General features: G+C 38.9%; 1 protein-coding gene across 1 annotated transcript in view; it reads left to right on the plus strand.

Moving 5' to 3' along the window:
- LOC145293378 (tektin-3-like) overlaps positions 1-14,333 on the plus strand; it is a 123,137-nt gene that overhangs the window by 95,217 nt on the left and 13,587 nt on the right. The window contains exons 4-5 of the mRNA XM_080140012.1: positions 1,734-1,877; positions 5,358-5,580. Coding sequence (XP_079996138.1) covers positions 1,734-1,877; positions 5,358-5,580 — 367 coding nt within the window. The remainder of the gene's footprint in view (positions 1-1,733; positions 1,878-5,357; positions 5,581-14,333) is intronic.

Genomic DNA, 14,333 nt, shown 5'->3' on the forward strand with positions numbered 1-14,333 from the left:
ATAAACGTTTTGTTTCTTTGCCAGAAAGTTATTTTTCAAGGGAAGTAATATCGTTTGTTTTTTCTCTGTTTTGGACAATTACAGGATGGAATGATAAATTTGTCATCCTAAAGAAAACAACACTACAGCTTTATTTTAAAACTTTTATTGGAAAAATCAATTCAGGTAATTTGATTATGTAGTAGAGCTGACATCTATTCAATGTAGCCGCCTTCAACTATAATCACCATCTCGATATAGGTCTGGAACTAGGAGCATGCCTTTTCCACAAACACCAGCAGGAGCTCGGCAAATACTCGACTGATGGTCTCTTTGGACTTGTAGACTGGCGTCGAGTCCTGCTGTCACGCCCAGTATCCTGTCAACGGCCACCTTATTGCACCATGGAATCACCACACTCTTCAACACACCCAGGTACACTTTTTGGTGTTGATTTTTAAGTCGACTTCGAAGATATGAGGTGGCATGATGTGGTCCTCACTTGAAACCACACCAAAGACCATAACTGTGACCGGAAACTTCGTTGAACTGTACCTTCAAGTGTTGAACTATCCGGATTTGTATTTTGAGGGTGCTGGCAATGGTCCTGTTGTCATTACTTGGATCGGTAGAGAGCATAAGTTGTATCAGGACCTATTAGGTTGGTGACTTTCTTTTGTATCTTGAACCATCTCCGATCTCGCTCGTTAAACATTGTGTCACATTTAGACATGATAGAAGGCTCCTATCGTTCTTGGGATTTGTACACAACTGGCTAATTAGTAGATGGTCTGCAACAAAAAAAGAAAACCGGTGTTCATCATACGGAAATGGAATCACGTCGTCTTTTCTAGGGCGACAATTTTATCATAACACCTTGTATACGAATGGTTACTATTAAAAAATTTTTTCATAAAAAGATAAAATTTTATTTGGTTCATGTGACGTTTTGGTATATTTTATATCTTTTTTTGATATGCAAAAAATGTTTTCTCATCTTTGAATCCTGCCCAGGAGTGAGAGATTAGTAACAGGTACACTAGTCCAAATGTGACAACGATACTACATAGTGGATAAATGGTGGCCTTGTAGAGATAAAGGATACTTTCAGGCGTAAGTAACTTTCTAGTATGGTAGAGAGAGCCCACCTTCTTCGCAGCAATGCTCTCGATGTATCTGTTCCAACTTATGTTCTCTGTGAGCGTTAAGCCGAGGAGTTTGAACGAAGTACTTTCAGAGAGTATACCATTCGCCATAGCTATTAGTGGTTCTTTAATAACATTAGAAAGACATAGAGATAGATATTTGATGCACAAAAAAAAAAAAAAAAAAAGACGGCAGCACTCACTTTTGATGGATTGAACCAGGAGGAGGTGTCATTGGAATATGAAATTCCAAAGAGGCCCTCGGTCGCTCGTATATCCCAGTCAGATTTTTGCATGAAAGTATCGATGTTCTCCTGGTATTTCCAAATGGTTACCCATCTGGTACCAACCAGACACAACGTTGCTTAAATTTTATGATATAACGAGAACCATTATATCAACATGATTATGCCACAGATAATTTAAAAGGCAGACATACAATGAAAAGAGAGACAAACAAGTGAATGAGGCATAAAAAAAATGACGAACGGACAAGAGTGAATTTACAGGTCCACCCTCCTTTTGTCGGGGGGGGGGGGACCAAAAAAGAAAAAGACGATAATAAACGATATAAAATTTTAAGAAAGTTGATTCATTTTTTAATTTCAGCTTAAATCGAGCAGCTCAACATGAATTGGAGAAAGATACTGGAGACAAGTTCACGGCTCAAAGTCTTGATGAAAATGCTTTTCAACTACGCAACACTTCTCGTGAAATCAATTTCCATAATGGCTCAGATAAAATCGATAATACGTAAGCTTTCTTTTGTTTTTCAATTTTTATCAGGTATTTTGTTTTGCTAACTTGTCAAGGCGAAACGTCACTCGAGAATAATGGTAAGTGGTGAAGAATATTGGAGGGTTGAAAATGATGACTGGAATGAAAATATTTGATTACTTATGAAGATGACATTGGATTCGAAGACGATCATATTGGAGATTGTAGGGAAGCAGTACCTTGGTAATGTATTCAAGATTAGATTGTTGACGATATTACAAGGTTTTCTAATGTCCTCCTTATGGTCACATTAAATTTGCTGCTGTCATTTTTCAGCCGTCATTGTTTTAAACTGACAGCTTCTTTAATAATTAAACTCAAATATTTAATAGCGTATGCAGATGTGCCTATTAAAATCGGAGAGGAAGTTAGAGTTAGATGTTATCATAATTCCTTAGTAGACCATTTATGGCCAACTCATTTTGTAAACTTTTTAATTAAATAATGAGTTACCATTTATCAAGGCTAAAAACACTTGAGGGTAAAGGTTAGTGTTATGAACAGATTTATCGTTAAACGATGATGAATGTTATGAGAAGATTGAAAATCATAATTTACCACCCACTTTTATATTTATAATTCATATTAATACGTGTGTCTTCTTGTGTGCTTCTTTTGAGACTACCGATAAGAATCCCCTATCCTTACATGACGTTATCTCGTCTCTTTGTATCTCTACTTCCGTTCCCACGATTTTTGAGTCCTAGTTATTCTTGTTTTTGTGATCTCTTTTCTATAGCATTCCATATCATTATACCCTACATTTTAATCGCTAATATGTATACTAGCTAACGTATGTACTAGCTAACGTATGTACTAGCTAACTCAACCATGCGTACATTTAATAGTAAACATTTAAAGGCAAAGATATAACCAAAGAATTTTTAATGGAAATCGAGAATTGGTTTAAATTCTTAACACTGGTACACAATGAAAAGCATAAAACAACTGTTTTACCCAATTGAGGGGGGGGGGGGTAAATCTCGAATTTGAGAACCAAAGATCGCGAAAGTTATGAAGTTACTAAGAGTAAACCCCAAATTCACTTTCTTCTTTCCACATGTTTTCTTAGTATCATTCAAAACTAGCAGGCTTTCTCATTCATTATAGGTTCGCAATTTAATTCCTATTTACTACTTGAAATCATTGAAACGAAACTAATCGATCAATAAAAGAAGAAAACTCTTCCCCCTCTTTCTTTTTCTCTTTCTCTATCAAGAAGAAAAGAAGACAAACGTAATCGATAATAAAAGGAAGGAATATAAAATTCTCCTTCTCTCTCTCTCTCTCTCTTTCTCTCTCTCTCTCTCTCTCTCTCTCTGTCTGTCTGTCTGTCTCTCTCTATATATATATCTGTCTGTCTGTGCACAAATAAGTAAAGAAGAGAAACGTATCGAAAAGAAGAAAAAAGACAAAATTATTCATTTTTCTATCTTTTTCTTTTTCTGTATAAACTAGCCTGAGTGCTCGGAGTTGCCCGGGTGTTTGGCGGTGTGTGTTGAGCAAAAAGAAAAGTGTTAATAAGCAGGCAAGCACGAAGGAGAAAAAGAACATGAAAAAAAGTGACGTCTTTGCTGTTGCGCCCATTGCCAAACCGGAAGTGACGTAGGTTTAAATTAAGGTTAGTCAATCGAAAAGAAGAGATGACTTTCGAAAATATCGGCGAAAAAAGCGCCCCCTCCATGTAGAAAAGTGTCCAGTCGAGGGTGAAAGAATTAATGTTTTTGGCCAATTTTTCGATATTTGTCATCCAAAGAGTCGAGCTTCAAAACGATACCGATCTCGTGAAAATCCTTAGCCTCTGTCGAAAGTTTTAGGCAACCATACATACATACATACATACATACATACATACATACATACATACATACATACATACATACATTTAAACAAACAGGTGAGATTTATATGATAGATAACAAAATGAAAATAAACCTCACCGCTAAAAAGACAAAACTAATGAATAAGAGAAGGAAGGCAAAACTCTCTCTCTCTCTCTCTCTCTCTCTCTCTCTCTCTCTCTCTCTCTCTCTCTCTCTCTCTCTCATACTCAACAAATTTTTTATCTACAGACTTGAAATTTGGTATATAGTATATTCAGACACATGGAAAACTTTTTAATTGGTTTTCCCCCGATAAAAACGGCTGCTAAAGGGCAAAAATTATCAAACTGATACATGGGGGTCGTCGGATTTTTATCTGTTTGTAAACTATTTCACGACTGCGCATGCGTGGTCGAGAAACATGAGAGCTTCTTTATGTAAAGAATAAGATTTTTTAAAACACTTTGTAAATGTTGTGTCAAGCTGGTGTAATGGTTATCGTACTTGACTCAATGTCTGTAGGTTTTGGTTTCGATCTCAGCTCGAGTATTTTTCTTTTACGTACAAAACATGAACTGTTTAGAAAAAAAAACATAATACTCGCATGCACATGTCTCATTCTTTATAAACACATAACACTTGTCTCAGTTTCTGTATGAATTAAAATATAATATTTATGCGTATTTGACAACCGGGCAACGGTGGGCGACTTGCTAGTGGTAATACAAACACATATAAGATAAATAATTACTTATTCGTGCTCTGTATAGCATAAAAACTAAAATAAGGTAGATGCTCTTACACTCGAGCGGTGATTCAACCAGTGGCAAAACTAATCAATAAGAGATGTCTAAGGTTCTGGGGTTCGGGAAGGAGTGAGTCACTCGCTCGACAACAGCACGTTTCTGCCCTCTTCTTTTCCAATCGACCACACCTGGCCTCTCACCACCAATGTCACATCGCACAATCTGAACGCCAGCAACACGAAATCCTTTTCAAGAGAAAATGTTCACGACTCTTCTCTTTTTGCTCCCTCCAGGGAATTTTTTCAAGCTTTTATATCCTCCTACAAAAAAAAAAAAAAAAAAAGGAAGAGACAGGAAAAAAATAGCTTCTCCCATCATGCCCTGCCTTCCTAAGATACCCTTCGTGTATATAAATGAGCTAACAATCTTTTCCTTCTTCTTTCCCAAAGAGCGATGCAGATACGCCCGGTACGTTTTTTTTTTTTCTTACCATATACCCAACAAGAAGAAGGCAAAACTCTCTCTCTCTCTCTCTCTCTCTCTCTCTCTCTCTCTCTCTCTCTCTCTCTCTCTCTCTGACCCTCTCTTTCTCTCTCTCTGCTTTGTTTCAATAACAATAAGTGAATATTTTGTATCTATATTAAAAGTGAAAGAAATGCTCTCTTTTCGTTTTTATTATTATTATGAGGTATTATTAAGATTAAGCCTCTTCTTTTTTTGTTCATAAAATTTAAACGTTCATATGGGAATATTCTTTTCTTTTCTTTTTCATTTAATATCAGTTATCGTGAAGATTAAGCCTTTCTTCTATGCCCATAACAATTAAATTTGCATAGTAATTACTGAAGCAAGCCGTATACAATTTCATTATAAGGTTCTTCTTTTAGGTGCTCCATTCCTGAAAGTTGGTGCATGTTCACTAACACAAACATCAGACGTTCCCAATCTGAACGATCCACTTCAAAACATCTCCGGAATGAAATCGACATGCTTCTTAATACATGTTGCAACGATATGTGGCACCAGTGGAATTCTACGAACCAATCGCTGACTGATCGCATCAAAGAAACCCTTGATAATCGAAATATGATGCAGACGCATTTGTCTAAGGTTTGTTTGTCTTTCTTTTTCCCATAAAACATTTTTTAGATTGATAAACAAAATTTTCTGAAAAACAATTAGTTTTTTTTTTTTTTTTTTTTTTACACAGTGATCATCACTTATCAAGGCCCGGAAGCCACTCAGGGATAAGGGTTATTGCAAGTGTATTACGTTAGTGTGAAGATTTTATGAAGTGTTTAGTTAAGGGGGCGGTTCATTAGGAATTTGTTAACATTGGACTTGAACACATCCAAGTTGTAGTCCGGTGGGAAGCAGGCAGACGGAACAGAGTTCCACAGGCGTGCAGTTCTAAGAAATAAGCTTTGTTCATGGAATCCGCGTTTTGATTTAGGCACAGATATAGAGTGGGGGAAATTTTTCACAGTGGATTCAGCTAGACGGGTGTTTTTCGTGAAAGATTGGCGAGGGGGAACCAGAGATTGGTATTCAGATGAGCTCCTGCCATGGAAATAACGATAAAACAAGGATAGGCTCGCAACGTCTCTTCTGTGGGGGAGAGGTTGCAGGGTAGAGAAAAGGGCATCCCCCACTAAGCCACAAAGTCTATTTTGTACTCTGTCAAGGCAGGAGAGGCTATTTTTAGCAGCTCCTGCCCAGATATGGCAACAGTATTCCATCCTTGGACGTACTTGGCTTTTATATATTAGAGAATTGCATCAGTAGTGAGATATCTTCTGGAGCGGTAGAAGGATCCCACCATCTTTCCAGCGACCATGGCAACAGACTTGATGTACGTGTTCCATTTCAGATCAGGAGTAAAGGTCAAACCCAGAAGCTTGTCAAAACACGGGGCCTCACCCAGACGAGAGCCATCCATCACAATTGATGCCAGATGGGGATCAGAGCTTTGTTAATGATTTGCCTCACTAAGATGATTATTTTTTCTTGTATATTTTTTTTATCACAAACTTTCTTTATAGCTAATATTCCTCCTTTCATAACATACATAGGCTTTGGTATTTTGACACTTTACCAAATTATAATGCCGAAATATCGTCTCAAAAGACATACCCTTGTATAGTGGAGCAGATTACCCAAACAATCGTTCATTTGATGATGCAAGCATGAAATTTGGCATAAATATTCGCTGGATAGTAGATTTTAAGAAAAAAGTGCTGGCCACCTGAAATTCCAATATGGCGGCCATTTTCCAAGATGGCCGCCATAGGAGTCCAAATTTTGAAAAATTTCAGCATATTATTGTATAATACAGTGCATTTATCAAGCTTAAGTTGGTTTCGTTGTCATAATATTACTCACTTTAAGCTCGTTCAGTGTTCTAGTGTTCCTGTAGAAGCTTGACAAGGGCAACTGCAAAGTTTAGTACAATGCAACCCAGTCTTTTTACATTTGCACCTTCCACCACAGTCAGTCTTGCATCCACATTTTGTCAGTTCACTGCAGCATTTTGAAATCGGTTCCAGTGAAGTCCACACAATTTTCCAAGAGTCATCTTCTTTTGACCATCCCCACTTTGAAGGACACTGAAGTTCTGGATCACGTATGACACTTTGTCCCCAAACATGACCTGCTTGATAGGCAGCTCTTTTGGCATGTTCCTTGAGTGCATTTTGAGTTGGTGGGATTAAGTCATATGACCTTTGCTTCCATGCAAAGAGGTCAAGTCTTACGTCATCTACTGATGAGGTTGCACTGGACCTATCATACATGAGAATTACATATTTCTCCAATACTTGTAGATCAGACTCCTCAATTTCAGATGGGCTGAGACTGAGTTTTGCAAATGTGGCTGAGACTTCATTAAATGCATTCCATGTCTGCAAGGCTGTCTTTTTTCCCTTACCATTGAAAGAAGATACAACATCACACCCTGTGAAGGCATGGAAGAACAACATTCCCTTGGATTTCTCTGGTCCTAGATTGGACACAAGGTCATGTATAGGAATCCACCTGGTGTGTTCCCCCTTGCCGAATCTCACCCACATTTCCTGAAGACCAATTGCTGTGAGAGAAGGCATCATCGATATGGCAATTACTACAATGTCTGTGGCATTTGCATCAACCAGTACAGACTTGTAGCCCTCCTTAGCTGCATGCCAAGCATGTAAGAATATCCGTGTGTCGACCTCCTCATGCGTACAGGGTGCCAATTCTTCTAAGCTGAAGTTGGTGTGATTGGCACTGGTAAGGACGATTTCCTCCCTAGTCACAAGGACTGCATTGCTTGTGGTCATTTCAGCTATGGCATCGGCAAGGAAGTGGAAGAGTTCTGATTTGTTAGTGCTGTCTCGAAGGAAGCTCTTCCAGTTTGTAGGCGGTTTGCTCTTTGCGGTAACTCTCCTCCTGGTGGCCTTTCCACGTTTAGATCTAGCTTCTGACTTAAGGCTGGTCTTATGGTATACATCAAAAATGATATCTGTTATCTTGTGAGTGTGGCTGTAGTTCTGCACCAAGGGAAGAATATCGTTTTGGGCATATTCCTCAAATGTCTTTGGTATTTTTGGTGCAACAGCATTCACCAGTGAAGCCCCATCAACAATCAGTACATCAGATTCTGGCTTGGACTCTGGAAGCTGGACTTGCCCTTGGAGAATTTCCACAAGATCTGACTTGGTACTTGGACGTAGGTTACCATTCTTGCTGAGAGAGTGGGGAAACGACTGGTTCTCATGCTTGAAAAATTCCTGTAGATCACAACCTCTAGTTTGGCAAGAGATGAAAAGGCGGGAAAACAGGTGGCAATCCTCCTTTAGCAGTTTCTTCTCAGATTGTTTGCTTTGGCCAGTCCCCGTTTTGAAGAAATCTATGCTGTTCTTCTTGATGGACTGGTAGAAATATTGACCATCGTTAAGTTTATCCATAAACGTTTTGAACTGTTCTTTCCCCTTCTGAAGATGTGTAGCAACACGTTCAGCCGCAGATGATTCTGCTATGTCCTTTGTGTCAAGGGTCAGCAGATCTCCTGTCACCTCAGTGAATGGATTGCCCATTTCCTCTAGGACCATGGTGAGCCTTTGAACCTTCTCAAGGAATGTCTTCTGAGCTGCAGGTGACTGTTCATGGTGACGAGTATCACTCTTCACATCCTTACTCCCTGATGCTGTTTCATAGTCGGCCACCAACTTCCTTATTTCTAGCCCAGCCACCATCCATCTTCGAAGAGCTGCTGGATCTTCTGTCAGCCCAATAGCTCCACCATCTCCTTTGATGCTAGCAATATTTTGTTCGTGGGCTTGGTCAATGGCGACTGATGAGAAATGCCTGTCAGATTTGTGAACTACAAACTTTCCATTTTGGAATTGTTGTGCAACCTCTGGGTGTTGCCTCTCTAAGCTCATCATATCTCGAAGATGAACTGGAAGCCATCGTGCGTAATTAACATTGTTGTTTGCGAAGAAATAGGGTATCAGTTCTGCCAGAGATTCACGGTACAATGCGAAATTTCCCTCGCTGAAAGCACCACCACTCTTCAAAGGTGACAGTTTTCTCATCACTGTCTTCCTGTTCAACAAGATATGCACTGTAACCTTTCTTCAAGAGCTTGAATAAACTGCTTGCTGTAACCTGATGAGCTTGGCGAGTCTTTGTAACATTTGTAGCTAATAGAAATGAATCTGCAGAGTCTGAAGATGCTGTTTCTGCCTCAACAAGTGCACCAGTCCATCCGCTGCCCTCTAACATTGACCCTATTGATTTAAAGGCTGTCATTTCAATATGTAGTCCACCAAACATTATTACAAACTTGTCCTCTCCATATATGTCTGGCCAATGCCACTGTATCTGTTTCGCCAGTGCATAGAGTGGCTGGTCTGCTGTTATAACGGGTGTTTGTCCTGGGTTGAGGAACGACACAGTTTCCTTGATTTTGTCCATAGCATGCTTTATGGTGGCAACACTGTGTGCTTGATCTCGCAGAAGGGGCAGCAAAGCATTTATACTAGTCACAAATTCTGCTCTTTGGTTGCTTGCACGATGGGCAGACCATGTTACATTTGGGGAACCATCTACATCAGTGGTATTATGGACCTTTTCCAACCATTCATTTTCAAGCTTGACCTCCTCTTGGAAAAGACTGGGATCTGGAAGTGAAAAGTCATCACGGATGCTTGGTTCTGGATTCTTCTTACGGAAGAAGGCTGGTGGAATATTTATATATGACTCTGGAAGATCCGGGACCTTCTTCGTCCGACCTTCTGCAACATTGGCCAAGATGCGTGCTTCTCCTACATTATCTGAACTTGGGTGCTGGAACATTGAAATACTTGTACCATGGAAAGATGTGCTTGATGTTGTTGCTGTTGGGTTGTGATCTATGTTATCTACAGATGTTGTGAACAGCCCTTTCCTCAAATTTGGTGGACACACGACATCATCTTGCACATATTGCTTTACAACAGTCTCACCCAACTGTCCTGATATTTCCAAAACTCTGTCATAAGATATGCTTATTCCATTCTCATGTAGCTTGTCGATCAGTTGTCTCTTTCTTGTCTTTGCAAAAACTTTCATTCCAACATAAACAGCAAATGGTGTTTCACGGTCTTTGGCATGTCTTTGAGATTTCGAACCTTCCCTGTACTTTGAGTAACAGTTGAACTGCAGTAGTTGAGCAATGGCCACATCTGACTGCACAATACCATGATTCAGATGGGACCTTATGTCCACCCCATGCTCAATACTGCAAACAAACTGCAGAAGTGCCTTCTTGAAATGCCTGGCTGAATTTTGTCTTGTGAGCCAGCATCTTTTTCCGGATGATATCAGCAGCTTTAGCCAGATGAATGGCTTCACTGTACTTGCTAGCATCAGATAGAATGGTGCTTACATCTTTTCTGAATCCAAGAAGGACATCTCGCCCTTTCTTATGTGCTTCAAGCTCAGGGATCCTAGAGAGTAACTGCTCTTTTAATCTGGTAGAATTGACCTCTGGGGATTCCACACCTAGTTGTTGCAGCTGACGCTTGTAAAGTGAGGCTAGATCAGCAAGTCGAAATATCACTGGTGTTGTTTCTGTACGGTAACCATGCTATCCATGATGTAGATCACAAGCTCTGAAAACGCTAGGGGGTAAACGTCTTTCCCTTGACCGCTGTCATTCTCCTCTTGCTTCATGACATTAAGATGTGCTCGCTCTGAGTTGTATAACTGTGCCAAGCATCGAGGGTGATACTTCAGCTCTTGGGCAACAACATCACCAGCACTTAACTTTGCTAGGAGGTTTCCATTGTTTAGGGTCCGGGCACACTGATTAAGCCTTTCATTCAGCTGCATGGTTATTGCCTGTCTTAAATTTGATATTTCATCCTCTTCTTCACATAAGAAGCACTGTACCTCTGGAGGGTCTGAGGTCCTTTGTCTCTTCTCACGGTTCTCTTCTGTGCCTGATGTACTGGGGGTTATTTTCCTTTTCTGTCCTCTTGACAGCTTTGTGTTATTGAACAATAGTCGGCAGATTTGGTGATATTTTGCTTTATTTCGTATCAGTGTGGCTTCTATGCCTTCTTCTTCATCTAACTGTGCTGGATTAAAGGGTATTGGCATATCATTAAGGGCATAAAACAAAGGCACATTTTTTGCAATTTTCGCATATACAGCATAGTCCTGTTTCCTCTGGAATGAGCTAAGAGGTGAAATTAGAGTTTCATCTCTTTTGTCAACCTGACAAAGGCAACATTTACTCCAGTCAGTTTGCTGTCTAGTTTTGGCATCCATTGTAAGAGTCGTTGAAGTGGTGTAGGCCGAGGGTTTATCCTTTTACCACCTTACCACCTTTGCTCACTTTGATGTATGGGATACAGTTAGGTTCATGCTGCTGCCCTACACCTAACCTGATCGTTCATCCAATATCATTTAAATCCCGTGCGATCTGTACACCATCCGGATAACAATAAAGCCCCTGTCATCCTTGGCTCGGCTCTCTCGCGCTGGCACATCCTGTCAATCCAGGTGCGGCTATCCAACCTAAGGGGCTGGCTAGATAGCATTTGGGATACTAAACTGGAGTTTAGCTGATATTGAACCCCATGCTGAGTTCCACAGCAGTGTCTGTCACCAGTGTGCCCTGGTAGTGAGCGACATACACTTTCGTCATAATATTCTGCAAAATTCTCCTTCTGTGGAAAAAACGGTGGTACTTAATTTGATCCTCGTGAGATGTGCCGCCTTGGTCACAATTTCTCAATGGGTTGATTCAGGGGCTTGTATGGAGTGAGGAAGGTAATGGAATTAAGAACACCTGATTTCTTCAGGATGGCTAGCATGGTTTGTAAGCCTTTTGGGGCATTTTATTAGCAAAAACAGGTTATCCACTTTGTCATCCTTGCATTAGCAGTCCTTTTTAGGCATAAAAGTTGGAAAAAATGAACGTTTATAGAAATTTGTGGTTTGCTGGCGGCCATCTTGAAAAAAATGGTCGCCATATTGGAATTTTTGATGGCCAGCACTTTTTTCTGAAAAAGTAACTTACAGAGACTATTGATGCCAAATTTCATGCTTGTATCACCAAATGAACGATTTTGGCAAAAAATCACATTAAGCTGCTCCACTAGTAGGGACAGTTGCACGTGTAATTGTGAGGCAATCCCTAACCACACCTCTTCTGAATCGACACTATTTGAGTTCAGTGACAAGAACTGGAAACAATGCCGAGATAAGCGGAGAGTACATACAGCACCTGGAAGTCCCAAATGGTCACTCATTTGGTACTGACCAGGCTTGCTGATTATACAGTATGCCGAAATATCAAAGCCTAATAGTTTCTTGCAAAATTCGTTATCATAAAATAGATCCTAAGTATAAGGTAAAAAAGATAGGAAAAAGATCGTTCTAGCCAGAATAACAACATAATATATCACTATCTCTACTATTATATAAAAGTTACTTTGTGTGTGTGTGTGTGTGTGTGTGTGTGTGTGTGTGTGTGTGTGTGTGTATGAGAGAGAGAGAGAGAGACAGACAGACAGACAGACAGACAGAGACAGAGTTCCCCATAGCTTCCGAAACGACTGAGCTTATCTTTTGCAAGTTTCACATAAAGCTAATTTATATGTCTGGCAGTGTTCTTAGATATGTTTTGTACAGAAATTCATCCGATAAATATTGAAAGTCGAAAAAATCACATCCTAAAAATATTTTTTCCTTATACAGTAACGTCCAAAACTAACTAATAACATACTAAAATTTGAATCATTTGCAAAGGATAGAAAAAGAATTATAACACTTATTTCGATAGGGCTACCTTTATGCAAGATAATGCCCCATGTCACAAGGCAAAGGTGGTAATGAGTTACCTTAGTGAGCAAGATTTCGTAATTATGGATTGGCCACTGCAAAATCCTGACTTAAATCCTATAGAAAATCTTTGGAAAATCTTAGGAGTGAAAGCTATTGAAAGAAATCCCACTAACACGGAGGATTTGTGGGGGAAGCTTCAAGAAGAATGGTCTAAAATTAGTATCGAGGATTGTCAAGAACTGATTCGTTCTTGTAGTCGAAGATGTGCAGCTGTCATTAAGAGCAAGGGCTCATTTACTAAATATTGATTGTACATATATTTTTTATTGTTTTTTTGGCTGTTTACATTGTTTTTCTCAAATTTTTCCCTTACTTTTGGACGTTCCTATTTTAAAAATAAATAAATAATTGTTATAATTCTCTTTCTACCCTTTGCAAATGATTAAAATTTTAGTATGTTATTATGGATGATAACGACTACCAGTTGTCAAAATTTCAGCTTTTCGCAGTTAGTATTTCTAACAAATATTAGGCTTTAAAATTTTGTCCTTTAGTTTTGGACGCTACTGTAGATAAAAAAGAAGAATCTTTACAGGGTAATATTTTGTTACACCGGCAAGGGAGATAATAAAATCTTAGCAAATCATTTCTTCTTAAAAAAAAAAAAAAACAGAATTATTGACATCTTGAGATATAGCTGAATGGTCGAGCATTCAACTACAGATCGAATGATCCCCTGTTCAAGCCCAGGTATGCCTCACCATTTTATTTTAATTTTTCTTATTAATGAGTTCAATTTACGATGAAAGAAGAGGTACTGTTTAAAATTGCCGCAAATCATTTCTTCATTTGCATAATTTAAAACTAAACATTAATCAGAAGTGACTTTTCCAGAGCATTCATCGTCAAGCCCAAATATCAACTGACGTGATATTGTAAACAAACACAGACGGAATTTGATTAACGACATTATCATTATTATTTTTTAATTTATTTTATTTTATTTATTTATTTACTTTTGTTTTTGCGAATTAGTCCATCGAGTAAATAGTTCTTCGTAATATGTAATATGCAATAATAGATTAATTCTATAATAATACATACGCAATCTGCATAAATTAAAATATTATGTTTAAGCGTATTGGACGTCGGGCAACGCCGTGCGTTCAGCAAATATCTCTATAGAAGTGAGAATGTGTGTGTGTGTGTGTGTGTGTGAGGACACTTCTCAATCTATATACTCAACGAGTTTTTTATCTGCAAACTTGAAAGTTGGTATATAGTATATTTAGAAATGTGGAAAACTTTTAATTTGTTTTCCTCCGATAAAAACGGCGCTAAAGGGTCAAAATTATCAAATTGGTACGTGGAGGTCGTCGGATTTTTATCCATTTGTCAACTGTTTCACGACTGCACGTGCGTGGTCGAGAAACATGACAGCTTCTTTATGTAAAGAATAAGATTTTTTGAAAACACTTTGTAAATGCTGTGTCAAGCTGGTGTAATGGTTATCGTACTTGAGTCAATGTCTTTATGTCTTGTTTTCA

This window comes from Euprymna scolopes, chromosome 14 (genome assembly GCF_053919585.1).
Source record: "Euprymna scolopes isolate OS-2025 chromosome 14, ASM5391958v1, whole genome shotgun sequence".
NCBI lineage: Eukaryota > Metazoa > Mollusca > Cephalopoda > Sepiida > Sepiolidae > Euprymna > Euprymna scolopes.